The 26,168-nt window shown below is 42.6% G+C and overlaps 3 protein-coding genes across 3 annotated transcripts; 2 read left to right on the forward strand and 1 right to left on the reverse strand.

Moving 5' to 3' along the window:
• Window positions 1–24: 24 nt before the first annotated feature.
• bysl (bystin-like) lies at window positions 25–10,160 on the reverse strand. The gene is made up of 7 exons (XM_080845792.1): window positions 9,773–10,160; window positions 6,020–6,176; window positions 5,634–5,772; window positions 3,332–3,465; window positions 1,388–1,548; window positions 1,076–1,178; window positions 25–853 (listed from the first exon to the last, which is right to left on the reverse strand). The coding sequence occupies exons 1-7, from the start codon at window positions 10,038–10,040 to the stop codon at window positions 502–504; spliced, it is 1,314 nt and encodes a 437-aa protein (XP_080701918.1). The 5' UTR covers window positions 10,041–10,160; the 3' UTR covers window positions 25–501.
• A 342-nt stretch (window positions 10,161–10,502) lies between these two features.
• Window positions 10,503–12,748, forward strand: med20 (mediator complex subunit 20). The gene is made up of 4 exons (XM_080846330.1): window positions 10,503–10,569; window positions 11,178–11,323; window positions 11,884–12,137; window positions 12,520–12,748. Exons 1-4 carry the CDS (start codon window positions 10,556–10,558, stop codon window positions 12,742–12,744), a joined length of 639 nt encoding a protein of 212 aa, XP_080702456.1. The 5' UTR covers window positions 10,503–10,555; the 3' UTR covers window positions 12,745–12,748.
• Window positions 12,749–13,899: 1,151 nt separating this feature from the next.
• On the forward strand, window positions 13,900–24,175 carry usp49 (ubiquitin specific peptidase 49). Its single transcript, XM_080845928.1, has 7 exons — window positions 13,900–14,013; window positions 15,704–15,826; window positions 16,274–17,776; window positions 19,723–19,927; window positions 20,444–20,552; window positions 22,568–22,773; window positions 23,061–24,175. The coding sequence occupies exons 3-7, from the start codon at window positions 16,346–16,348 to the stop codon at window positions 23,162–23,164; spliced, it is 2,055 nt and encodes a 684-aa protein (XP_080702054.1). The 5' UTR covers window positions 13,900–14,013; window positions 15,704–15,826; window positions 16,274–16,345; the 3' UTR covers window positions 23,165–24,175.
• The last annotated feature ends 1,993 nt before the right edge of the window (window positions 24,176–26,168 follow it).

Raw genomic sequence — 26,168 nt, forward strand, 5'->3', positions numbered from 1 at the left:
TAAAACAATAAGTGCATCTACTAATAACATAACAACAGTATTTATTTAGCAACATTCAGTTAAGATTTAGGTTGTAAATTATTCTTAAATAATTTGCAAATACAAATACTTTTGATAGAGGGCACAAGTTAGAAGTAGTTCCACACAGCAAGAGTTAAATTGGCCTACTGATTGACAGTACATAACAGTACATTTTGGTAGGATACTAATGTCTGTAGAAATTGTCCACAGATTAATAAAGATCTACCTCTGGCTGTTTAACAATAGTGACCACAATGAAAGGCACTGCAAAAGGCAAACCATATTTTTCTACTCATGTCAAGAGTGAAGTTCCTCCCTGCATATGATTAGATGAAATCATACAAATTCATGTACAATAATATCTCCTTTAACATAAATCACTTAACTGCAAAGAAAAAAACACAAAAACCAAATGGACTACAAAGACTGTGTTGAAAAAACTGACAGGAAGAGGCCGGAGAAAGAAAAACACAAAAATGTTCAGTCCGTGGCCATGAAGGGCATGGCAGTCTCTTCGTCACGTGACCCAGAGTTTTGAAGCTCCCGTCGGATATCGGGCGTCATCTGCGGGTGTGACTGCACCTTCAGCAGCTCCAGCAGAGCCGCCTTCTGCTCGGAGGCCAGGTCAGCTTTGTAGCGCTGTGCCAGTGTGAGCAGGCTCTGATGCCACAACACAGGAAGTTCCCTCTTGTCACTGCGGAACGACAGGAAGTGGGCCACCAGGGCGTCCAGAACACGGAAGGGAAGTGCGTACTTCTTATCCAGCATTAGGCGCAGGAAGATGCTGTTGGCACCATTGTATTCCATCTCGGCCAGCTTCAGCATGGCAGCACTGAAAGAATGAGTGGTTGAATGAATGAACACATAAATGCAACAGAATTGGTTGCCAATCACTTGTAGTACTTGAAGTGTCAATTGTAAACAAGCAAAACCACTTCAGACTGAGGATACTTTCCTGTATCTATCTGGACTGTGGACTAATGAAATAAAGTACTACATTATTTTTTGCTTATTGACTCAAGATTGTTAAATTGGGAAAAAAATGGGACCATACCTGGTGTATAAGACTGGGATGGAGCATTTAGTGATGATACTGCCAATGATGATGGCCTCTCTCAAAGTACAGGTTCCAGATTCACACAACGGGATCAATATACCTGGAAAAAGATAGAACCACGTTTGACACTCAAACAGAAAAACTTGCACACCGTTGTAATAATGTAGGAGTTGGGAAAGGAGCAATATTGCCACCATGTGGTTTATATTGTACCCTCTCCACAGCTAAGGAAATTAACTTTGGTTACCCAAATCAGCTGCAGTGCGGCCATAAACTCATTGGTTTCCTTATATCTGTACAATGTCTCACCCTTAAACCATGCGCCAGGCTTAAAAAGGGCCTTCTTGAGGGCACTGTAGAGGTGGAAGTTCAGTCGTTTGTATTCAGCAATGTCATCTCGTACTCTAGGCAACAGCACCAAATTGTAGAAACGCTGGGCCATTCGTTCCTTTAGATTAGAGGAAAATATCCTGCAGAAGACAAACAAAAGCACAGGGCACTGTCAACATCCCCTCTTAAAATGTATGTAATGTAATGTTAGAAATAGAGATAAATATGGACTTCCAAAAAGTTATTAATGTGGGGCAGAACCAGAACATGTGCATCAATGTAGCTGGATCTTGCCTGCATCTATAACATATGGGGTCAATGTCAGGTTTGATCTTAGAAAGTCTGGCTTTGGTCCAATATACTCGTTGGATAAACTTAAATTGAATAAGACTGTGGCGAGCACAGATGGAAGAAGAGTGGGTTCTGTTTAGGACTTCAGTCCAGTCCTCATCATCAAACTTATAGCCCATATCTGGACGCGGGAAGGGAGAATTATTTGTACAACTTTAATCCGTTATGGTTTCATGTGTTGTTATTTCAAGAATAAAAACAAATTTGAAAAAAATAATAAATAAATGTATGTAATGATTTTGGTACAATGACTACACTCTACTCTGCTCCCAATATGCCATTTTTAAAGATTTTTTTTTTAAAGCAGCAGTAAGGAGTTTGGTCAAAAACCAGCAAGCTACCTACTGAAAAGGCATGAAAAACCTTACAAGGGCCTTCTTGGACATTTGATGCAGAGCCATAAACTAGACACCAAACAGCGCAGTGGTCCAACCCAGACCACAGAACTGCAAAGTGCAGGTGCAAGTTGGTAGGTGGATAGTTGGAGCGACGGGTGTCGTGTTTATCTATTCTTCACATGACCATATACCTTCAAAATGTATTTGAAGATGGTACCAGTACTATTTGCTCATAAAAACAGATCTCAAAAAGTGAGAAAAGGTTGCTTACTGTGATTTTTATATTCAAAGATGACCTCTTTACTAAAAAGTAGTACGGTCAAAATGAATGCGTTCATTTTTTAGATACATTTGAAATATTTGATGTGTTGAAAAACAATTACGCAATCAACATAGCTTGGGTTTTGTTATTATTTCTGTTAATGGATATGGTTATATGTAATGGTTAAAATATCTGGACACCACGTTGTGACTACAGACTGGCTGACCTAGTCGCTATCATCCAAAGTATCTCTCTCCCCAGATGTCTCTCTCTCTTCTTCTCTGCGTCTTCACTTCAATCCCCAAGTCTATTAACACTTTATGTGCTACACATATAACACATATACCTTTCCAGCACACAATCAATTTTGATGGCCTTGATGGTTTTGTTGAAAATCTGTAATTCACTGGATAGAATCTGTGTCCAAAAGGATGCTATTAAGCAAAAGTATTTAAATTTAATTATGCTTCCTTTGTGTTGATTCTACATTAATTCTATAATTTTACATTTTAAAATATCCATTAATCACAAGCTTCAGTTCTAAGAAGAAAGACAAGGATAAATTGCAATTTGCAAATTGTGCAATTCATTCTGTTTTGTATTTTAATCGATTGATAGTACTGCTATAAAGTAATGATAACACAATTGAATCCCCTACTGGCAAAGCTCTGATTCAAGTACAGGACAGAAGTTCACAGCATTCTGTTTTGAAGTGCAGATTTGAAGTAATTTATATTATCACTCTGTATCAATAACATGTGTACCAACATCTGAAAAAAAGTGTTGAGATTTGGCACCTACAAGGCATACACTTGTGCTAATAAGGTATAACAGGCCCTATAAAATGCTGATACAACACATCTTGATTTTTGTTTTAAGATTTTTAACTAAGTAATACCAAGTACTTCCTTGAGATACAAGGAAGCACGTCATCAAGCATAGCTTTTTTTGGTAAGACTCGTACACACATACCTAGTGGCCTGATACATTGCCGCAGCAGTCCAGGACTCCGGTTCTGTCATGTAGAGAACTTGTTCCCAGTTAGCCAGAGCTGGGACGATCTTGAAAGCTTTGGGAAGCTTCCCACTGCGGTACTTGCACAAAACCTGAGAGGAGCACAGTTTATTCAAACTACAGGTCACAGAAATTCAATTCAGAAGCCACCTGGACTTAAAAGTACAGTAGGTAGGAGTAACTGGCATCTAGTGGTGAGGCTGCAGATTGTAGGGCCAATAGTTTTCCGCGATAAACGGAAAAACGGACGGAATTCGCGGAATGGACCATTTCAAACGGAATTGCCACATTTCAGACATAAACATCATTTTGTGCATCAAAATGTAAGACTGAATTTCTTTCATATAAACACAACGATTGACACGATGACCAAACATTAATTGAAGAACCAAAGCAGTCAGGAAATTTCACGTCTGCGCTGAACTCCGCTCCGGCCACGCCCCCCTTTTAAACGGTTGACACGCACACACCTTGTTACAGCCGCATTCAGTCACATTCTTTTGCTCGTCTTCCCAATCGCATTTAAAACAAAAATGTTTAAGTCTTCTGTTCTGTTGATGACTGGTAAACAACAATATAAGAATCGCACGTATTATTCACTCATTTTAAGCCATCAATCTACCTCCGGGTGAACAAAATGAGCTGAAACGGGAAAAAAACGGAATTCACCAAAAGTGGAACGGAATTATTTTTTTTTTTAAACGGAAAACTATTGGCCCTAAGATTGCAACCAGCTAAATACCTCTCCCTTTCCAAGCATGTAAGACAGTGTTTCCTAAACTTTGAGCAGTCCCGTACCCCTTCAGACATTCAATCTCCAGCTACGTACGCACTCATATATTACTTTTTTCATTTTTGTAAGCCCAATCACACACACTCACAACAGGTTAATGAGAAGGCCGTGCTTGAGAGGATGCACATAACTCTGCAATGACTGGCTGAATTTGATAGTCTCAAATCGTTTTCCAAACAGTCAGAGCTGAGAACCCACTCTCAGATAAGTATGTTGTGGCAAAGGGCATAGTTTTTTTCACGAGGTGCGTTGTTATATCCGAGGTAGACATGGAAGAGCAACCTGGGTTGCTGTTGGCAACAGGTGCATCCTCGATTGGAGGCCTTTTACTAGTAATAGCGGGGATTAACTCTTTTTAACCATTTATCCCTTTTCGTGCAGCAAACGGAATGAGCTCCCGGTTATCTACACAGGTCATCAATAAATGGAATTCTGACGAGGGCGCTAACTGTTGTGCCTATGTTTTGACTAACCTACCTGTAACTATTTTTGGCAGTGAAATTATTTCGCTGAACACTACAATGTATATATGAGTGTATTTTTGCCATTGCAACTGGGCTATTCAGACTATTTAAGATTTCATGTCTATTTATAGGTCAGTTTGAAAATGTAATGGACTGGTTCACTTTGAAAATGCAAATCAAATTTTTTCACCCGCCTACCCCCTACGTCCCTTTGCGTACACCTAGGGGTACACGTACCCCAGTTTGGAAAACACTGACACGCTATGGGCACCGTTAGGTGCAATAAAAAACGCGAAAGTCTTTTTTGTGCCAGTGAAGAGGACCCTCTCCCTATGTAGATATAAAGGGTTCATTCTAAGCTCATGAAAACATGATTTGAAGTTATAGGTGATTATACACTAATTAAAACATAATAACGAATGCTATATTCCATTTCTGCTAATAGATCCAAACTGCACCTATAAAAGCAATTTAACGCCCATTTATGTATGTCTGTCAAATGTATGAAACTATGAACAACGTGGTTATTAAGTTGTTTAGTGGACCATCAAAGCCCATCGAAATGTACTGTTCTTATGTGAAGGGAGACCTCCCCTTGTTATGCACATTGGATTGGTGTAATTATGCAGTCCCTGAAGCTCGAAAAGATAAGGTACACTATGAAAGGACCTACATCCAAATGATATGCCACATGGAATCCCTTAGACTTTGAGAAGGAAATGGATGCTAATTTAGTCAGTGATTTTGAGCTGACAGTAGGAAAGCCTGTTTGGGTCCTCTCCCTTCTACCATTTTGTTTTATTTCTAATATATTGCCAATTTATTTCAAGTATGTACTCATTCCTTTTGACCACACCTGTTTAAAAATGACATTATTTGTTGTGAGGTGGGTACAATTAGGTAATGGGGCGTCTTGTAATTCACAAATGTATTTTATGCCTGTCTGTCTTATTATGAAAATGTAAAATAACCCTTGGTTTAAAAAAAGGAGGCAGAAACGTACCTTTTGTACACCTCTGTAAACCTCAATGACTCTTGGATCAAGCTGTGGCATGGGTCGTCCTGACAACTCTGACATCACTGTTCCCACCTCTGTCTGTTTCTCTGTGATTTTCTCCATGATGATGTCAGCTAGTGTTTGTCTACAGAAACAGAAACCAAAAAAACACGCTCACAACTATATCCGGACAAATTGTTTATGACTGCCTTTTCCACCACATAATCTCTCACCACTGACACACACTCACTCACTCACTCACTCACTCACTCACTCACTCACTCACTCACTCACTCACTCACCACAAACACCTTCAGTTATTGCAGAAATCTATGCAGATGATAAATCTAAATAAAATCTTTACAAGGTCATGCAAGCTGTTTTTGGCCAACCTGACAGGGGGATTCTTGCTCATGAACATCTGAATGGCCTTTTCATCCTCTGTGTCCACCTCCACCATAGCGCCACCTGCCATCTCGTCCTCGCCAGCTCCCGCTGCTCCAAGAGCTGGCCATTCCTCATCCGAGTCTCCATCCTGGGTGCTGGGGCCTGTAGAAAATGCACACAGAGTGGTTACTACAGAAATCAGGTTATGAAGTTCAAGTTTATTGTCAATTCTTTCATATGTACAGGACACTCAGAGGATCAAATGGCCAATACTCCCAATCCTCGCTGTTCGCATGGACAAGTGCTAAAACAACATATAATAACAAAACAATGTTTTGAACTGCAATCAGAAAAGGGGATTTTTTTAAAATATATATATTTAATATAGTGCAAGTAACTAGCAGATGTCAAAGGTTTCTGTTCAAAGTGGTTAGTGTTGAGTGTATACATAATGTAGCAAAAGGTTCTTGCAGGGGATTGGAATAGACAAATTACAGTCCAGATTATTTGGAGGCAGATGGTAGAGTTCAGCATCCTGACAGCCTGATGGCTTACTTTTGCCCAGTCTGGTGGTGCAGGCTTGGATGCTCCAAAAACTTCTCCCAAATGGCAGGAGACTGAAGAGGCTATGTGAGCTATGAGCTGTGGGGTCACTAGTAATGCTGGTTGCCTTGTGAGCTAGACAGATGTTATAAATGTACAGGAGGGAGTGGAGTGAGGCACCAGTGATTTTCTAAAGCAGCTGCCAAAAAACACAGTGAAGCAGCAAGTCAAGGTGCTCTCAGTGATGCCTCGGTAAAAGGAGCTCATGGGTGCCGGGGCTCCTGCTCTCTTAGGCTTCCAGAGGAAGTAGAGACACTGCTGGGCTTACTTGCCCAGTGATGCGGTGTTATCATAACAGGAGAGCTTCTCGGCGATGTACACACCCAGAAATGTGGTGATGCTCACCAGCTCCACAACAGGCAGTGGAGGGTGTTTGGTGTGGAAACAGTAGCCCCTTATACATGCGTCAATGTAAAGCGGTTACATTGCGCCTACCACGATAGAAACTCGCGAGCGTGTTACAATTGCCTCATGTATAAGGGGTCTAGATGTAAACCGTTAGTTTTTCCGCCGATCGTCTGAGCCTTTCGAGAGAGGTGGTTTACCACGTTAATTCGTCTTACAAAAGGGCGTGTCAAATCAGGCCGATGTGTCATGGGGGAGGCCGTGCGTGACTGGGGGGAGACGGTGACAGGAGGCTAGAAAGTTCACTCCATCATCTCTTTGAAATTCCTTATTCCATGAGTGGTAGGCTACAATGACTGGCTGTTTTAAAATATAACTAATAGCCTAACGAAACAAAATAACCCAGGAAGTTTCATCTTCGACGTTAAGGCTTCTTCCAATACTGACAGCTGACTCATAGCTTGCAGGTTTGCGGGAGACGCGACATTTGAGGGATGTCACTTAATTTAAACCTTTTTTGCTTCCGTTAGTGTGTGTGTGTGTGTGTGTGTGATAGAGACAGAGAGGACTCAGTAAAACATCAGAAAACACCGTGTCTCGTAAGCCTTAAACTATCAATCACCCCCACAATGAAATATGCCATTACAGTCGCGACAAACTTCTTGGCAATGTGGTGCGCCCAAAACGCAAGCTATAAACGTAGCCATCCTAATGTAACCAAAATATTCCTCTGCTGATATGCCTAACCTTCGTTCTATTTAGAATTTGTCTTAGCACTATGCAGGAATAAAATAGCATCTACAGTGTCAGGATTCAGGCGCTCTCGCCTGGCTTCTATAACGCGCCCTGCTGCACTGAAGGAGCGCTCACTCGCAGCACCTGTTGCTGGAACGCATATAATTCGTTTTGCAAGGTGCTGTAGTCGTGGGAACGACTGGCCTGGTTTCTCCCAAAAGGAAAGTAGATTTTCCTCTGCTGATCCCGCGTCTGTATGGAAGTTTGTAGAGAGATTGCCGGGGAGTAAAATGCTCCCTTTCCGTTACGTCTGCTGCTGGCTAGTAATACAGACAGCCGGAAAGGTTAATAAACGGAATGAAATAGCTACACATTACACACGCTATGTTTTAATAAAAGCCACGTTACTCACATACTGGTTAACACTGTTTGTTACAGCACATAAATGTTTGTCGCTACATCCAAACTGCGTCACCGTTGTCCCTCCCTGTGCTCCAGCCGCACCATTTTGCTTGCAATGTGAATCATTTAATTGAAATATGCTTATTGGCATTTGTTGCACCTTAATCATTTTCTACAAACATGATATGCTATGTATGGTGTAGTAGACTGAGACTCTATTCACTACTGCACAAAAACTAGACACGTTTGAAAAACTAGACGTTTGCAATGAAGTAGGTTAACTTTCGCCAATATCTCCGTAAGGGAGATGGGTTATGTGCTCAAATTTCCTGGGATCAAAGAAGACGTTAGTATTCATGTGCAAACTAAAAATCACGTCTCAGATTTGCTGCGCATGCAAGTTATTTCGGGTGTCTCAACTGTAACTAATACCACTGTCATATAATTATGAGTCCAGTAAAAGACGGAGCAAACACAGTTTTCTACCGTTGTTGAAACACATCCACGCGTAGACTCGTTTTCTTTCCATCCGAGAGTGGTTATTCAAAGAAAATATTAAGCACTATATGCTGATAGAAAGAAGGGAACTTTAAGCCACTACACTGCCTGTGCCCGATGCGGATCCACGTTGATGTTGTTAGTAAACAAACCAGGTGGGAGCACATCTCCGTGGTCTTTGCGCATGCCCGAGGCAATGTAACCGCTTTACATTTTGCACATGTATACAGGTAACGACAAGAGCCGTTTCCCTTGAAAATCTTCACACCTACACGCGAATACGATACGATAAACTGATCTGATCTCCGGCACATGTATAAGGCCCTACTGGAGGTAAATAAAAATCTCCTTTTGGTTTCCCTACATTATTAGATTATTAAGATTAGATGTTATCTTGGCAAGTGGCCAGTTTGTCACCTCCTGAAGTTTGATTTGTCATTGCTGTTTATGACACCCACCACCGTTGTCATCTGCAAATTAGATTAAGTGGTTGGGTGGTACAATTTGATGAAGTCATGGGTCAGCAGGATTATGAGCAGGGGACTGAGAATGCATCCTTTGGTAACCCCCATACTCAGCGTGGAGGTACTCGCTGTGTTATTGCCAATCCTTACTGATTGTGGTCTCTCAAAGAGAAAGTCCAGTGACAAAGTGTGATATTCAGGTCCAGCAGGTCCATTAACCCCATTAGCTGCTGAGGGATGATGATGTTAAATGCTGGACTGAAATTTCAAATTCTCAAACAGCATTCTCACACAAGTCTCTCTTGTCCATGCTTGCAAAATGCTAGCACTGCTATGGGAGATTGCAATCAATGTAACATGGGTCGTATGTGACCATACAAATATCTGTTCCCATGATCATCCGCCAGAATCTATTTATTATTTATATCAAAAGTGCAAAAACAATTGTTTAAAGCAACTGTCAGTCGGTGAAAGTATTATTTGTTAGCTAAATGAGGAGAAAACATGCCATACACACAAACTACATAATATAACTGTTACAGGTTTGCAATGTTTAGATTGGCAAAGAAACCTTCGGGTATATTCTGAACGGATTGGCATAAAATGGAGTTAAATGTTATCTTGTTATCTTGCATCTTCATTCTCGGAACAAATGCTGGAAGGACTAAATTAGCCCGCTAACTAGCTATCCTGGTTTGGACAAGTACTCACCCAAAACTGTGGATGGCTGCTTCTTCTCTGGTGCCGGTCCAAATTCGGACTGAAGTTCCTCCTGCTGTATGCGAGCTTGTTCCAGGATTTTCCGAGACAAACGTTCGTCAACGTACTCGTCGTCGTCCTGTTCCCTAATCTTCACCTGATCTCTGTTCTTTACTCGGCAGTGTGGTCGCACCATGTCCGATTGTAAAATCTGTTCCGCTAGGCCAATCGTTTCACCAGCACCCCCTCCTCCACCTTTTGACCTTTTTACTTTAGGCATTTCACTAGCTTTATTCCATCAAATGCCGAATTTCACGAAAATCAGTCCTGAAGTCCAAAATGTATTTCTAGCAACAACAACCACGCAGCTTTCAACACAGCACACGTGCGTTAGAACCAGCAGCACTTCCTGATGATGTAGTAGGTCGGTAACAGCAACGTCACCAAATTGTAACTGATCTGAGTTCGAGCTCCAAGTGGTGTGCAAGGTGGGAGAACTGTGTTTGTCTGATTTGAGGTCAGTTTGCAGGGCCGCCCATGTACGCACGGCTATAAATTACTACCGGTAAATTATTTTCAACATTATGTGCATATAAATCTAATATTTGTATTATGTACATGTAAGTGTTACATTGACAACAAAAGTTGCGTTTCCTCAAATATATTTCATGTTTTTGATATGTGCATCATACATCATTTCCTTTTCAAACCGGAAGAGAGCCTCACACTGGTTGAAAGAAGCGGTAGGCTTCATCTTCAACAGAATATTGTTTCGCCGGAGTACTGTCATAGAGAATGGGGGTTACATGGTAGGTTTTGGATCATACGTTTTAACTTCTAAGATTTTTTTTTGCCCCCAACCAGTATCCGTTGTTGGACTGGTTGAAATGTTCGTTTGTACTGCTAAGAACACAGTTCTTTCATCGCTTGTGCTACTGTTCCCTGTTGTCGGGAGGGCAGAAAGGCAGTACAAGAAAATGTGTAAAAACAGCTCATATTTATTTTCTTATATCAAATGTCCACGCTGTGTTTAAAGTAAAAAGAGTGGTTCATTGTAGGCATTTATTTCTGCTCCCAGCAGCGTTGTTTGTACAGTAGTAACTTCATGACTTTACTCAAACCTCCCACAATGTACATTTTGAGCATGGTGTGAAACTGTTTTTGTATTGAAATACTGTTTTAATGACTTTTTCTGTGACATGTTTCACTGGCGGAATTTGTTATTCTTTACTCGGTTGTTTATGGCAGGTAGGCTTACTATATTAGGTATTGGTAATACTGTTGGTGTATCTGCAAGGTTTAGCCTAAATGAGACAAACTAAGTCATGATGCACCTAAGGTTAAATCACACTGGCATACATCCTGTTTTGTAGTAAGACATCCACTCTTCAGGTAATCAGGTCTTTCTGTCCACTAGTGTGTGCCAGGTTCCAGTGGCAGAGGGAAAGAGCGTGCAGCAGACTGTGGACATGCTGCACAAGAAACTGGATCAGCTGGGAGCTACAAAGCATGGCAGCTTCTGGGTGGACTGTGAAACGTATCATGCCACTAACAACACTAGCGGTAACAACAAACGCCTGGAACTGAAATAAGTACATTTAGAATGCGGATTCATTCCCGTCCTTATTTTGGTTGAATATTCAGTCCCTCCAGGATTATGTGATCTTGTGATTTGTATAAGTAAAAAATTGCAGGATTGCTTATAATCTGTCCACCTTTGCTATTTGTTGTAGAATTAGTCTATATTTGTAATCTAATACACATTGTGAAATTCAGCTAATTACCTATCAAAGTGCTCTTGCTGTCCTGTCAGTGTGTGCGGTCCAAAAAACTGCAGTGTGTGTACATTCCTGGTGCTGTATGGCAAATAAAGCTAGTGGCTCAGACAGAGCCAGAGTAGATTCCAGCCAATCTGCATGTTGCTTCAGGAGTACTGGAGGGAGGGCTGTAATTTAATTTTAACTGGCTGTGGAGTTCAAATCACAAATGTCTTTCACCAGAATCATGGACTCAGCCTTTAATATCTAGAGAAAACATTTGCCTGTACTTTATATTTAATTTGTATTCAAAGCCTCAGCATTTAGGCTAACATTTCTTTCCATCCTTGGTTCAACTTTTCCCAGGCCAACCGACGAAGCTGCTGTATGTCATGCACAACTCTGAGACTCCCCTCAGCTGCATGGCCCTGTTTGAAGGTGGGCCCGCTCTCACAGCAGACGTCAATTTCGATGTGCTCATGCTGAAACTCAAGAGCCATTTCCAGAACGCCAAGGGCCACAAAGTGGAGAGCCGCGGCACCCGCTACCGATACTGCGACTTCCTGGTGAAGGTGGGGGCAGTCACCATGAGCTCCAGTGCCAGAGGGATCTCTGTGGAGGTGTGTGTGATTGGATGCACCAAACCCATCATCTTCACCTGGGGACTGAATATGTGTGCTTTTATAATGTATACCCTCTCTCCATTGTCCCCATGGTTTTTGGCATCATGGCAAACTTTTTGAAGTAATGTTTTTGATGGACACCTCACTAGTTTTTTATGGGGTGCATTACTCTTCAGTAATATGTTAATACGGAGGAAGAAAGGCTAAACTTGTTTTGGAAAAGAATATCAGAACTGTGCCATTCAAATTAAAAGAAAGACAGAGACCATTTTCATAGCTGTCAAAATAAGAAGGAACACGTATCAACTGCACTCCCATCTTGATGTTTGTGTGGTGTGTGCTTTATGTAATTTTACTGTGAATGTTCTTGTGTCTGTAGGTGGAGTACTGTGCCTGTGTGGTTCCGGGAGACTGCTGGAATCTCATGAAGGAATTTTTGCAAAGCTTTTTGGGGGCCAATGTTCCGGAACTGCCTTCTGTCTTTGCAACAAAACCTGAAGGACTGTATGCCCCTTCAGACTGCATAGACACTATGACCCAATACCTTGAGCTTTTCAGCAAAGTTCGAAAGCAGCAAGTGAATCCAGGATCAAGCGTACGCTAAGATCATCACCTCGAAGGAAAACTGAGTAGTACTAACAAAAAGGACTTCCAAACCTTCAGAAGCGGTTTTATATATTATGCCTCAAGATAGACTTTCAGACATGACAGTTTCAAACATTCCTATCAAAACTTTTATATTCATCAGCCTATGATGTGGAACTGGGTCAACAAGAATATTGAGCCTGCAAGTCTGTATAATGTTTCATTTTCTCCAGTGTATGTTTTTTTGTGTTATCCTCACTTTTGACATAGATGGGGTAAACAAATATTTTTCTTGATATCATCAGCTTGTTTCTGTTTTCTTAGTGAATCATATGGGTTGGTTCCTAGCGAACAAGGAACGATAATTATAAGCTAGTCAGTACAGCCAGGATTGTGTGCGCAATTTCACGAATTTAAAAATGTCCACACTTGAAATTGCGTTAGAAATGTTGTCATTACCACAATATTTATGCAGAGGAAACTGCCAAGTCTTGGAATCTGCTTTATGTGCAATTGAAAAAAAGCTAAAAATTACTGTCATTTTTGAGAATTCTCATTGCAAATTCAGTCTCTTTCACAAAGCCTTGCAAGATCCTGGTGGGATCACAATTTTTCAGAATTTCCACAGCAAATTCAGTCACTTTTGGCATCATCAATCACAACAAACCTTTCGCAAAATCCTGGTGGGACTCTACATATGGCTCTTATACTTGATGTAGACAATTAATGTCCCTGTATGTAAAGCCGTCTCTCTTGCAGATGCATAAACGTGTTATGCATAAACTGAAATATTTGTACCACTATTGCGTACATTAACAACGGTCATTGTGGTTTGGAGGAGCGGGGAAATTTGAGAGGATTACGATTAAGCATGCGCAGTCACTTGGCGAATGCTCTTTTGTTGGATCCTACTATGTTTGTGGTGTTTTTAATGTATTGTTTGGTATCCTTGAGAAGTTGAGATCATTTTGCGATAGTGCAGATCGGGTCAGTGAAATCGGTCGGCGATTCCCGGTTCGAAGACATTAGGAGCCCTTTTACTATCTGACCGGGAAAGGTCGGAGTCATGCAGCAATGAGAGTAATTGGTTGGCGGAAGATTGATCACTTTCTATCCAATCAGAGCGAGGGAAGGCTTAAAGTAAAATAGTTTGGTTGACTCGAGATCTGTGACAGGTCGCGCGTGCAGATGATGGCGGTAAATAAAAGCCGTATACAAAATAAAGCCATGAAAACCTCTATTGTAGGACAGTAACGCCACTGTGGATGAAGGGATAGCGAAATCCCCGGTGAGTGTCAACTATTACAATTGTGATCTTTCTTAGATTTTTAAAAGTTGAGAGCTTTTGTTTGCCACTGTTTTGCAGAGAAAATGACTTTAATATTGCTTGGCTGACCTCGGTGTTTTGTTAAAATATTAACACAAAAGTTGATTTCAAAATATTGCGCTGACTTTGAGTCATCTGCCAAATGATGACTAAGGAATTGGGCAACGCGCTGTTATCAAAACCACCTAGAAGTTGTTCAGAGAGATTTCGCTGAAGAGAGAGGGTCTAGCAGAGTGGTCTTTGTTCTGGTAGGTACACCAATATAGCTTGCATGCTAACGCCATCTAGCTAGTATGCCGTTAGCTATTGATTGCCTGCATTGTCTACATTTTTGGAAAAGACCTGCAAATTGCTGCAATGGCTGAGATGACCGACAACAATGCATCCCATGTAGAAACATTAACATGCAGTCGAAAAACAGAAGACATGGCTAACCAAAGTAGCGTAATGGAAAATCTGTTGATGGCTGGTTAGAGCAAAGTAGGCTTGTCAAAGCCACGTAGTTTGGGCTAGCATTCAGCGCTCTGCCAGTAAGCGTAAGCTAGCCAGCCAACTAACCTTGCTAGTGTTTGATAGCTACAAGTCGCTTGCTTTGCCAGCTAGCTAACACATGGAAGTCAATATGGTGATGGGCTAACTTAGTTTATGCAATGTTAGACTGCAAATTTAAGGTAGGCGACACAACTGAAGTGTTATGTATTTTACCCTCCGATGCGTTTGTTACATGACATTCTGGCAAGCACACAAATGATACAATGACAATGATGCCTTGCAATTAGCCCGCTAACATCATGGATGTAAAGACCATTTAGCTACAATTTACAGCCACGGTTCGAAATGGTGTCCCAACAGCACCAAACCTGAGAGCTATTTTGAAGACGGCTAGTTAGCCAGCTAGCATGCGACCGAACAATACCACAAGCCAGCCTCAACCTCGTGAACTAAGTATCTAGTGTGTAGCTGGCTGCTCAACTTTATAACGTTACTTGTTGTTTACACTTTCAAGCCGCTTGTCTTGTATGATGATCGCAACAGTGACTGGCAGGTTTAATTCTTACGTTGCAGTTCTGTTTACAACTTGTCTATAGATAAAATATATTCGCCTAAAATATAACGCTAAATAATAAGTTTGCCTTATTTCGTTGGAAGACACGTTGATCGATATGTAAGTACCATGTTCGCATTAAGGTAGTCGTTACATTTTGACATACGTGTTCAATAAGGTAACGTTTGCTAGTTTTATAGTATATGCATAGCCTAACGTTGCTTTGTATTGCACCATGTCAGAACAATGGTTACAAACCAAATATTTACCCCTTTAACACCCAGGCGTAGCCGAACTTGGTAGCTAATTGAGAATGTGTCTTGATACCTATTGGATGTAACCGCCACAAACATGTGAAATCCCAGAGATTAACTGTTTGCTAGCCTCGTTCTGTATTCACATGTATTTTCTTAGTATTTTGAGATATTTTCAGTCTCCATTTTAACGATTTGGAATTCACTACTAGAAATCTAAAAAATACTAAACGCAAACGAGTGTACCTAAAATGTATGTCCTACATATTTTATAAGGTCTCTGTTACGCAATACCATCCCTCGAAATCACTTGCACCGAGGTATTTCCACTTATACTCGGTTTCTCTTGCAGTGTTCTGATGTGTATCTGTGGTTTGGAGACAGTTCTCTCAAGGCCCCAGTAAAACTTCTCTCTCATTGTAATGGTGACCGTGCCTTTACCATCACCAGAGGACTAACTGCAGGCTTTTTCACTGTAAGTACTCCTTAATGTTGTTTAATTATATGAATCCTGCATAGAAAAAAAGCCACATTTAGAAAGTGTAGAATCATCCGAACAGTGGTAGGACACCCCCTCTGTGGGTCTGAGCAGACACAGCAGGAGGGAGGGGGCGTCCACACAAAGGACCCACAAGAGGCATGGAAGCTCATTCACTCAGTAGCCATTACACTGGAAGCTTGGCCTCTCAGTCTCAATTATTTCAAGCACCCTGATGGCAATTGCAAAAGATTGTCTTATATGACTCATTTTCTGATTGTGTTGTATTACTATTCATGTTAATGTTTGTGTTAGTCCTCCTACTGATGCACATTTGTTTTTTTGCATTTGTAAAGTTTCTCTTGTAGTAGACAAAAAAAATAAACGGTTTAAATACAATTTGAAGTTGGAGTTCTCTAAGCACCTGTGTCTTTTCTTCTCCAGGATGTGCTGTCTGTGGGCGTGGCAGCCAGCGTATCCCTGACTGCGTGAGCACATGGTGTTTCCGTGGTTTTGATGGACCGCTGCAAGCATGTGGGCCGCCTGCGCCTGGGACAGGACCACTCAACGCTAAATCCACAGAAATGGCTCTGCGCAGACTGTGGCACCAGCGAGTCGGTGTGGGCATGCCTGAAATGCGCGCATGTGGCCTGCGGGCGTGACCTGCACGACCACGCTCTCCACCACTACCAGGGCTCGTGCCACCCGCTGGCCATGGAGGTCCGTGAGCTGGATGTCTTCTGCTTCGCCTGCGGGGACTACGTGCTCAACGACAATGCTGAGGGCGACCTGAAGCTGCTGCGCGGGGCGCTGTCCACCATCCGCAGCCCAAACAGGCGCTCGCTGCGTTCCTCTGCGGCAGCGGTGGGCGGAGAGGGAGGCGCATGGATGGAGGCGGAGGGGATGCTGCGGCCGCCCTCACAGGTGGCCCTGTGGCACCGCAGGAAGGTGCTGCTGGGTAGGATGCTGCAGCAGTGGAGACGGCAGTGGCAGGAGAAGGAACAGAAGCGCAACCACGAGCTGGAGCAGGAGCAGCGGGAACGGCGCGAGGTGAAGAGGAGGCTCATGGGAGAGCTGGTCATCAGCGTTGGGCCACCCAGAAAGAGCGCGCGGTTGCTCACGCAGGCGCCGCGGCCCACCATCGCCCTCGTGCCATTCAAGTTCCGGGACCCGCCTGAGCGCCTGCCGCAGGCCTTACCACCCGCTGCCGTGCAGCGACCCTCAGCACTGTCACTCAGGAACGGCAACACCCAGTCGCCCAAACCGCGGCGGTACCACGCCTCCATGGCCACACGACGCCGGAGGCTGGCGCCCGGGGTGACCGGCTTGCGCAACCTTGGCAACACTTGCTACATGAACTCGATCCTGCAGGTGCTGAGCCACCTGCAGAAGTTCCGCGAGTGCTTCCTCAACCTGGACCTTTGCGAGACGGAGGAGCTGCTGGCCAAAACCAAAACCTCGCAGAGTGTCAGGGGTGTCATTGAGGGCAGTGCGGGAACGCTGGGGTGCCCCCTGGGTGGGGGTGGAGGAGGAGGAGGAGGTGCAGGCACAGGCGGAGGAGGGGCAGGAGGTGGCACAGGAGGGGTGCAGGGCGAGGCCAGGAGTCCGGCTGCGGGCAGCAACAAGGAGTCTCGCTCGTCCTCGCGCCAGCGCATGTCGCTGTGCCACGAGCTGCACACACTCTTCAGGGTCATGTGGTCCGGCCGCTGTACGCTGGTGTCGCCCTTTGCCATGCTGCACTCGGTGTGGAACCTGATCCCGGCGTTCCGCGGCTACGACCAGCAGGACGCACAGGAGTTCCTTTGCGAGCTGCTGGACAAGGTGCAGCAGGAGCTGGAGTCCAACGGCAGCAAGCGCCGCATCCTTATGCCCATCACCCAGCGGAAGCTCTCCAAGCAGGTGCTCAAGGTGCTCAACACCATCTTTCACGGCCAGCTGCTCAGCCAGGTGAGGTCACCTTCCCTCGCATCTCATCGCATTGATTGGTCAAATTTTTACTTTGTTTTGATATGAATTGTACTTACATTGCAAGTTATCCTTTCCTGTTTTCCTTCTGTGGGAGTAATTACTTAAAAAAGCATGCTCTTTTCTTGAAATTTGCACAAAGAAAATTACTTAAATCATGCATAGGTAATAATCATGATGGAATCCCTGCTGATTTGAAGGCTCTCGTGACGGCTGTAGATCACATTAAGGTCCTTTGGTTTGGAATCGGGCTAATGCAACAGGATTCCTCTCTTCCAAGGAAAACGGCCCAAAGGTCTTTACCGTATGTGCCGAGATAATGAGTACAAATTTAGGGCAAAGAGGAAAGAGGGCAAATCGAAAACAAACTAAAAATGTACCCTCGCAAGTAATCAGGTGATTAAAATGGCAGATCTAGAAAAGGGGGAAAGGATTCTTGCTAAAGATCTAGTGAGATTATCTTGCTTAGTTGTGGTAGAGGCGTATTTAATGAGCGCTGAATCTGCGGTCTCTGGAGCTTGATGGCAGAAAGCATCTGCTGTTCTGCGCTTAACCACAGGGACCTTTGGATCCTAAGGGTTTGCCTTTTTTTTTTGCTCTCTCTAACAGACTGTTTAATACATTTAGCTGCCTGTCATCCTGGAGTCTTAAGTATCAGTGCTTTTTAAAAAAAAAAATAGTTTTGAAGCAAATTGGAAAGGAGTAATACTGTAAATAGAGTCTTTATCATTTAGTTAGTTTTAAGCATTTGTTTTGGCTAATGGTCTGCATATTGTGTTGTGTTCGCTGTATTACAATGGTGATGAAGTTGTGATTTAATGCAGATTTATTCAGCGACCAAGCAACAACAACAACCCTGCAGAGTTTTCCCTAGTATTACCATAGCAGTCCTGATAACGCTGTATGGTGACTAAATCTAATATCATTGTTTTGCAAGGAATTGCATTGTTCATTTTTGTTTGAGGAAACGGTTAAGGCGCTGTTACTTGTCTTTGTATAGCTGTAGAATGTTGCGATTCCTTAACCAGCACATCTTGTTCATCGTAGTCTTAATCGATGGGCGGATAACCGCAGACTCATCCGTCATCACTGACATGACCGCAATCTAATAATGAAGTAATTGGACTCCATTGCCTGTGACTCAGAATCTTGCCTTTTATAACAAATCAATTAATCACCCTTAGCAACCATCCAGCAGTCGACCTTGAGAAACTCTTCCCAGACGTGTCTGCGCTAGGAGGGGAGGATTAGCCATGGCTCAGACTGTTCTAGCCTTAGTTTCTGCTCTCTTTGTATGTGAGTAGGTGGCCTGATTGGATCCTCATTACACATTCTAGAGAACGGAGAGGATGTTGTAGAGAGAGGATCTTACCCCTTGTGAGCATCGCAGTAACTCTGTGTCTATGGGTTCACATCCCATAATCAAAGGATTCCCTGTTCAACTCCAACTTCTCCGGGGTTTGAGTAGAAGGCTTCTTGGTGTTCTCTACAGCTGGCTATACTGTCACAGGAAGAATGTGAGCCCTTAACCTCAATGTTCTGTGAAGTAGATAAGCCCCCATCGTAAATGCAGGCCATTTCTCTTAGTCACCGCACCTGCAGCACCACAGTGCTTTTGGGAGAACCACTCATGATCTCTGTTTCTATTCCTATTCTGCTGCTCCGTAGGGAATATTAATGGTGTACCTCTCTGAATACATTTAGAAATGTACCTACTCACTCCTGCTTCAGCTTATTCTCTCTCCTCCTTCACCCCTTCTTTCACCTCATACCTTCTCTGCTTTCTCTGATTTCTCATGTACTTTCTTTCTTTCTTTCTTTCTTTCTTTCTGTCTTGTTTTTATTACTTTGCTCTTCACTTCTTTCTCTTCCTCTCTCTCTCTCCACTGATCCGTCTCTCTCTCTCTCTCTCTCTCCATGGCCTCCAGGTGACGTGTCTTTCCTGCAAGCACAAGTCCAACACAGTAGAGCCTTTCTGGGACCTGTCCCTGGAGTTCCCAGAGCGCTACCACAGTGGGCAGAAGGCCTCTGGCTCTTTGGGCCTCAAGAGCTGCTCCCTTGTAGAGATGCTGGCCAAGTTCACAGAGACCGAGGCGCTGGAGGGACGCATCTATGCCTGCAACCATTGCAACAGTCAGTACAGACACTCAGACACTCAGACACTCAGACACTCAGACACTCAGACACTCAGACACACAGACACACAGACACACAGACACACAGACACACAGACACACAGACACACAGACACACAGACACACAGACACACAGACACACAGACACACAGACACACAGACACACAGACACACAGACACACAGACACACAGACACACAGACACACAGACACACAGACACACAGACACACAGACACACAGACACACAGACACACAGACACACTATGCTGTAGTTATATTTTATTGTATTGTTCTACTCTTATATAGTATTATTGTTATTGTATTCTAGTATCAAAAATTCCCACTCGAACACTCTGTGAACACAACCGTGTAGGTGGTTGGGGATTTGTAGGAATAGCAGGAAAGCAGTCTAAATATGTGCTTCGTGTCATTGCATCAGTCTGCAACAATGTGTTATGTGGTAGGAGAAAAATGGATCTGTATTTTGAGGTTTGGTTTTTTGTTTGGCTGACAGAAAAGAGACGGAAGACATCTCACAAGCCACTGATTCTCACAGAGGCCTGCAAGCAGCTTTTGATCTACCGCTTGCCTCAGGTGCTACGGTTACACCTCAAACGCTTCCGGTATGTTCCATCCTCATCCACTTGTCACCTTTCATTACCCATCACAGCCCTTTTTCTTTTTGCTTACACCAGTTCCCAGGACTATGAATATTAGTATTCCTCATTGAGGTACTTTATAAAACGGGTACACATTTTTTTTACGTTTGAGCAGCCACTAGTGAAGTAACCACTTGATAGATGAAGGAGTACAAAATGGCACATTCAAAACCTAAATGCTTTTGAGGCTTTTGATCATTGTTTAACGTATCAAAACAATACTTCCTCATCGGACAGAACTGAACCTCTGCAGCTTGCAGATGGCAAGATAAGGATAATTTTGTAACCTCCAATCTTCTTTTTGCAGAAGATTTTAATGGGCAAACCACAGAAGTGTAGTGCTGTTAATAGGCCATGTAAAACCAGCAGTGCTGGGATGTGCACTGTACTGCCAAATATAATTTGTCAAAAAACATTAGAAGCATTCATTCGGTTGCAGTACTACAAGCTACTTGTGTGAACTTGTTATAAAATGCTTTGAAGGCAACACTTCACAAGAAAACAGTTTGGATTTTTAAGACCAATTTATCTACTATGGATCTGTTTGTTCCTCCAACAGTGGCTAATGTTTCCTTGGAAACTTCTTTGTGAGTGAATTAAACATTTATATTTGGTCAAAAATTATTCAAGTTTCAGTTAAAATGATCTGTTGGAAATTTTGCCAGAAACTTGAGATTTCATAACCTCTTTTCTGCAGAAGTACAACCACCCCCACACATCCGCACAAACACCAGATTTAAGATGACGGCTCTCCTTTGATTTTAGAAACAAAACCTTAGCACCAGTTCCCACCACTTGGGTGTTGCAATGCATTTTTACAAGCAAGGCCACAAACGCTGTTGTAACTATCCAATGTGGTAATTACTTTCACATCTAGTTTTACAAAACAGGCTAATGTTCAGTGATTCTGCACTGTGTGGAAAATTTGCATACCAGTGTTGCATGATTGTGGTTTTTGTCAGTAATGTTCTTTATGGGGATTACTCAGCTGAGATGGATTTATTCACAACTTTGTAGTGGCGAAAACTTAATTTAAGTAACCCTAGGTAATTATACAAGTTGATGAAGGTTTTTTTTTTTTTGCAGTGTGCTTTTGTTGGTAAGCATAAGCTACTATTTCTTTGTAAACCCTAACCTTCACTGTAAGTGCACTGTGTAACCAAACGCAGCTGGAGAATTTTTTTTTGTGCTAATTATAAAGTACATAGTATGTAGGACTACTCGGGTTAAAATGTAGCCATACCTTGAAAAAAAAAAAAACAAACAAACATTTAATCCAAAAATGTGTACACTCTACATTTCACTCTTGTTTAAAAAGATCTGTAGGATGACTTGGAAATTGTAGTCTCAATCAGCCATGTTGAATTTCCCTTTTAGCCATTGGTGTTCTTTATTCTCTCTCATACAATGTATGTCATTTGAACTTATTGGCAAAATTGTCAATGAGTAGTAAACACACTAACCCCACAGCCAGTGGTTTCCCCCCTATTTACTCTTTGTGTTCCTTCAATCATAAATATCCATTTTAAACTCCTCTCACGACATGATGAGGATTGCAGGTTTAGTGTTTTTATTGTGTTTTTCTTGGCCCTATATGTTGCATTGGAAACAATAAAACAGTACAATGTGTGGCAGTAAATCCATCCTTTGAATCACCTAAAGGTCCACAAAACTAGCAACTGTGACCTTTTAGCTGGCCATTGAGGACTTAACTGGATGTTTGAGCCCACAGGCAAGGAAACTACCCCGTATTACTTTGGCACTGTAGACTCTAAGAAAGACGACTAAATTAGGGAAGTCTCAAATGTGGTAGTACTCCTACTTTCTCCACTATTGAAAGGTTTATTTATATCCAAGACATTTGTTCCCTGTTTGCATTTGTGGTTATATGATTGGGGGTGGGTTACAGGGTATTCCAAGAAACTCGTTCTTGTTATAGCTGTAGCTAAACTGCCTTGTCTTCTCCTGTGCTGTCGCAGGTGGTCGGGAAGAAACCACCGGGAGAAAATTGGGGTGCATGTGGCATTTGACCAGGTCCTGAAAATCCAGCCCTACTGCTGCAGAGACTCTGCCACGGGCCTCCACCGAGAGGCCTTCACCTATGACCTTTCTGCCGTCGTGATGCATCATGGGAAAGGCTTTGGCTCAGGACACTATACAGCGTATTGCTACAACACTGAGGGTGGTGAGTATGGGAAATCTCAGACATTTGTCTAAATGGATTTCATCGTAGTAAAGCTCATAGCGCTGCAGTTCTACATATAAGAAGTCGTTTTATAAGGCCATTTTCAGCAGCATAATTATAGTCTCACAAAAAAAACTGTGTGCCTTAAAGGTGTAGGAGAAAAATCATGGTTCCATAAGCACATTTATGAACAGGTTACTAGTTGTAATTGATGTTTGCATAAAGCTTATTCATCTCACCTCATAGGGTATGTTCATTCATGTGTGTGTATGTGTGTGTTTCGGCAGGTTTCTGGGTTCACTGTAATGACTCGGTGATGAATGTGTGCACTGTGGAGGAGGTGTGCAACACTCAGGCCTACATCCTGTTCTACACCCAGCGCTCAGCATGAGGAGGTGTGGCTTTGTCAACCACCCACCCACTTTTCAACAACCACCAGCCAATCCTGCCCCTGCCAGAGCAGAGAGACAGCCAGCCAGAGATGGATCGGGACCTGCTGCCCGTATATGTACACACACACACACACACACACACACACACACACACACACACGCTTATCCAGGGCATTTTAAACCTAGGACCAAGCTCTGGGTTCTGAGCAGGTATGAGCGTGGGGTGAGCCGGAGTGCTGCTGAGGGGTCTACCCCCCCCCAGACGAACGTTGATGCAGAATCTGCTGTAGAGCAGAGGGAGGAGCTGATTGTCTTGGAGATGTTGCACAAGACGTGAGGTTGTTGGCGGGCCTTGGGCTCCGACCACATCTCTCCACGTTGTCCGAAGGAAAGAGAGGGCATTTACCAACTTGATCGATCGATCGATCGATTAGTTAGTTGGTTGAATGATTGATTGATTGATTGTTCAGAGTTAAGGGGGAAGTGATTGAGAAGACTGGCCTGTCTCCTTCCAGAGCGAGAGCAGAGCAATATAAAACTGACGTCACAACAGGAAATCAACAAGCAAAAATCAGGAAAAAAATCTACACTTTGTAATACAATTTTTCTTCACTTTTTTTTTTTTTTTTTACTACTCTGCTGTTTCTTTTTGGGTTGTGGCTGTTCTTGTTAAAACCTCTTTGTTGCCAGTTATCAGGAAATATCACTGCTGTCCTATCAATCATGAATGGGAAGATTTTTGAGAGAGAGAGCGAGAGAAGAGAGAGAGAAAAAAATAATGGTTGTAATGAACCTGTAATGGAATGGTTGTAATGAACCGGTAATGGAACAATCTGATGACAATGAATGTCTTGCTCTTTTGTTTTATTTTTTTGTATGGGGTTGGGGTGGGGGTTGTAGTTTTTTTGACTCCATCGTGAGGGTGGAGAAGTAGAGCAGTGGTCAGCTGCAGCTGTGGTCAGGTCTGACCCTTCTAGTCCTCTGTTGTGAAAGCACCTGTGATTACTGTACCGATCAAACAACACATACCAGATGACGGTGATGGTGATGATTAAAAGACTCAAATACCGATGTGTTGGAGGGGATTATTTGTGTGCTCTCCCTAGATCAAATGAGTTCAGCATCTTCTCTTGTGCGTAATATTCTGTCTCACTCGTGTTTCTCTACATACAGGCACGCAATTTTACTGGAAGTACTTTGAACTATGCCAGTAGATGTTATATGATTGCAAGCTGTTAATCCTTACAGGACAAGATGTTTATGTTTTACAGTTAGTTGAAGGTGGTAACAAAGGTCTGAAGTCAAACTATGTAAGTAAACTATAGTGGATTGTGGCATATAAAGCATTTTCTCTACAAACATTGAAAAATGCATATTGTTGACCATTTTATAAATGGTCTTTTTGCACCTTAACAAAGGCTTACCCCTTTTGCATGGCAAATCTCTGTAAATGGATTGCCCTCGAGTCAGTGCCTCTATCAGATTGCTGAGATTATGAATAGTCTACACACAATGCTGGGCATTCCATGTCCTACATTTTGTCCAGTGTACTGATTTACCTTTTCAATATGTGAACTATCTGAAGTTCTGTATATTGGTATTGGTATATAATTCAAATCTTAAGAGACTAATTTCTTCCTAGAAACTTGCTTAGAAAGCACATTTATTCTTTTTCAAAATTAACAATGCTCTTACAAAATATAAAGACAAATGCATGGTGCAAAACATGGTACAGATATAAAAAAAATGGGGTACTTGAAGTCATGCTGAATATGGGGAGCTTTATAAAGCAAACACATTAACTCCTGTGGATAAACTGACCTTCAACCACTGGCCTGGGTAGGGATTTATAAATAGTTGATCTGTATAGAAAACACAAAAAAGCCTTGGAAGCCACAGGTTGGCATTTTATCCTTTGGTCTTTCCGCCTTGAGTCACTTAATTTGGAGAGACACCCGTTTTAGTCTCTGCCCTTCCTAACTGTTTGATGTGCTGTTCTTTGTAATCACGTGTGGTAACAAGGGCGGCCTCCACCGGATTTAGGGTGTACTGCATTATTGTACAGTATTGCTACACGAGAGTACAAATAAGCCCTGTGCAAATAAGAAACATGCTTTACTTTAATAAACACACAAGTCAATAAGGTTATAAATATGTGTTTCAAAATGCCAGACAGGCTGTATGAGGAGCTTTGAGGGAACTGTGAACAACTAAGGCCCCACACAGTAGGCTGAGTTACATCTGCAAGCAAGTCATGCCACTGCTTGGCCCTTCCATAGTTGTAAATGCAAAACAGGCCTCACAGCTAACCTCCCTACATTATGTGTATGTAGAGCCTGTCCATCTTTGACCAGGGGTCTGTTAGTCTCCAGAAATTTCTGGCACTCAGACCTCTTCTCTTCTCCATTTTGCAGGTCACTGAGATTGGTATGGATTTCCCATTGAGACCTTCTAGGCCATTCGGATGGGATTTACAGTCTCTACAGCAAATTTGACCCTCACATTCACTTCTGCCCAGGTGAACTTATGCGTACTGAATATTTGTGAAGGAAGGACGTGGCGGTGGGGTTCAGAGAGAAATGTTCAATACAATGCAATCAGACTTCACTCCATATACCACTTGGGGGAATCCCTGGCACTATCTTGACACCCTTCATTTTTACACATACTAGTCTGTGAAACCTTGAATTGCCTGGAGGATGAAGGTTACACGTTTAAAACTGTACACTTAAATGAACCCCACAACCCAATTTGTCATTATCAAGTTAGTGTAGTTAGTAGTTTCTGGACAGACTAACACAACTCCTACAGCATACTCGTATAAATGTACTGTAGAACAACAGTAATACCATAACGTCATTTTGTGGGCAAAGGTCAAATGGTGTTAAAGATAATGACCAGTTCTTTTAGAGGATGTTTGCACATTTGCAGATTGATGGGACGTCCACTGGGTTTAATGTTTGCTTTATCCTTTTTAAGAAGATGAAACTGTTTCGGGAAACT

Source organism: Sprattus sprattus, assembly GCF_963457725.1.
Source record: "Sprattus sprattus genome assembly, chromosome: 10".
In the NCBI taxonomy this organism is placed as follows: Eukaryota; Metazoa; Chordata; class Actinopteri; order Clupeiformes; family Clupeidae; genus Sprattus; species Sprattus sprattus.

Bases quoted from the DNA above. Each gene is read 5' to 3' on its own strand.
- med20 (XM_080846330.1), top strand. The intron at 11,324-11,883 runs GTAACAACAAAC...AACTTTTCCCAG, and splicing joins TGCCACTAACAACACTAGCG to GCCAACCGACGAAGCTGCTG. The intron at 12,138-12,519 runs GTGTGTGTGATT...TTGTGTCTGTAG, and splicing joins CCAGAGGGATCTCTGTGGAG to GTGGAGTACTGTGCCTGTGT.
- bysl (XM_080845792.1), bottom strand. From the start codon at position 10,040: ATGCCTAAAGTAAAAAGGTCAAAAGGTGGAGGAGGGGGTGCTGGTGAA. The intron at 3,466-5,633 runs GTACGTTTCTGC...TGCTCCTCTCAG, and splicing joins TTTACAGAGGTGTACAAAAG to GTTTTGTGCAAGTACCGCAG. The intron at 854-1,075 runs GTATGGTCCCAT...TCATTCTTTCAG, and splicing joins ATCCCAGTCTTATACACCAG to TGCTGCCATGCTGAAGCTGG.
- usp49 (XM_080845928.1), top strand. From the start codon at position 16,346: ATGGACCGCTGCAAGCATGTGGGCCGCCTGCGCCTGGGACAGGACCAC. The intron at 19,928-20,443 runs GTCAGTACAGAC...TTTGGCTGACAG, and splicing joins TGCCTGCAACCATTGCAACA to AAAAGAGACGGAAGACATCT. The intron at 22,774-23,060 runs GTGAGTATGGGA...GTGTTTCGGCAG, and splicing joins TTGCTACAACACTGAGGGTG to GTTTCTGGGTTCACTGTAAT.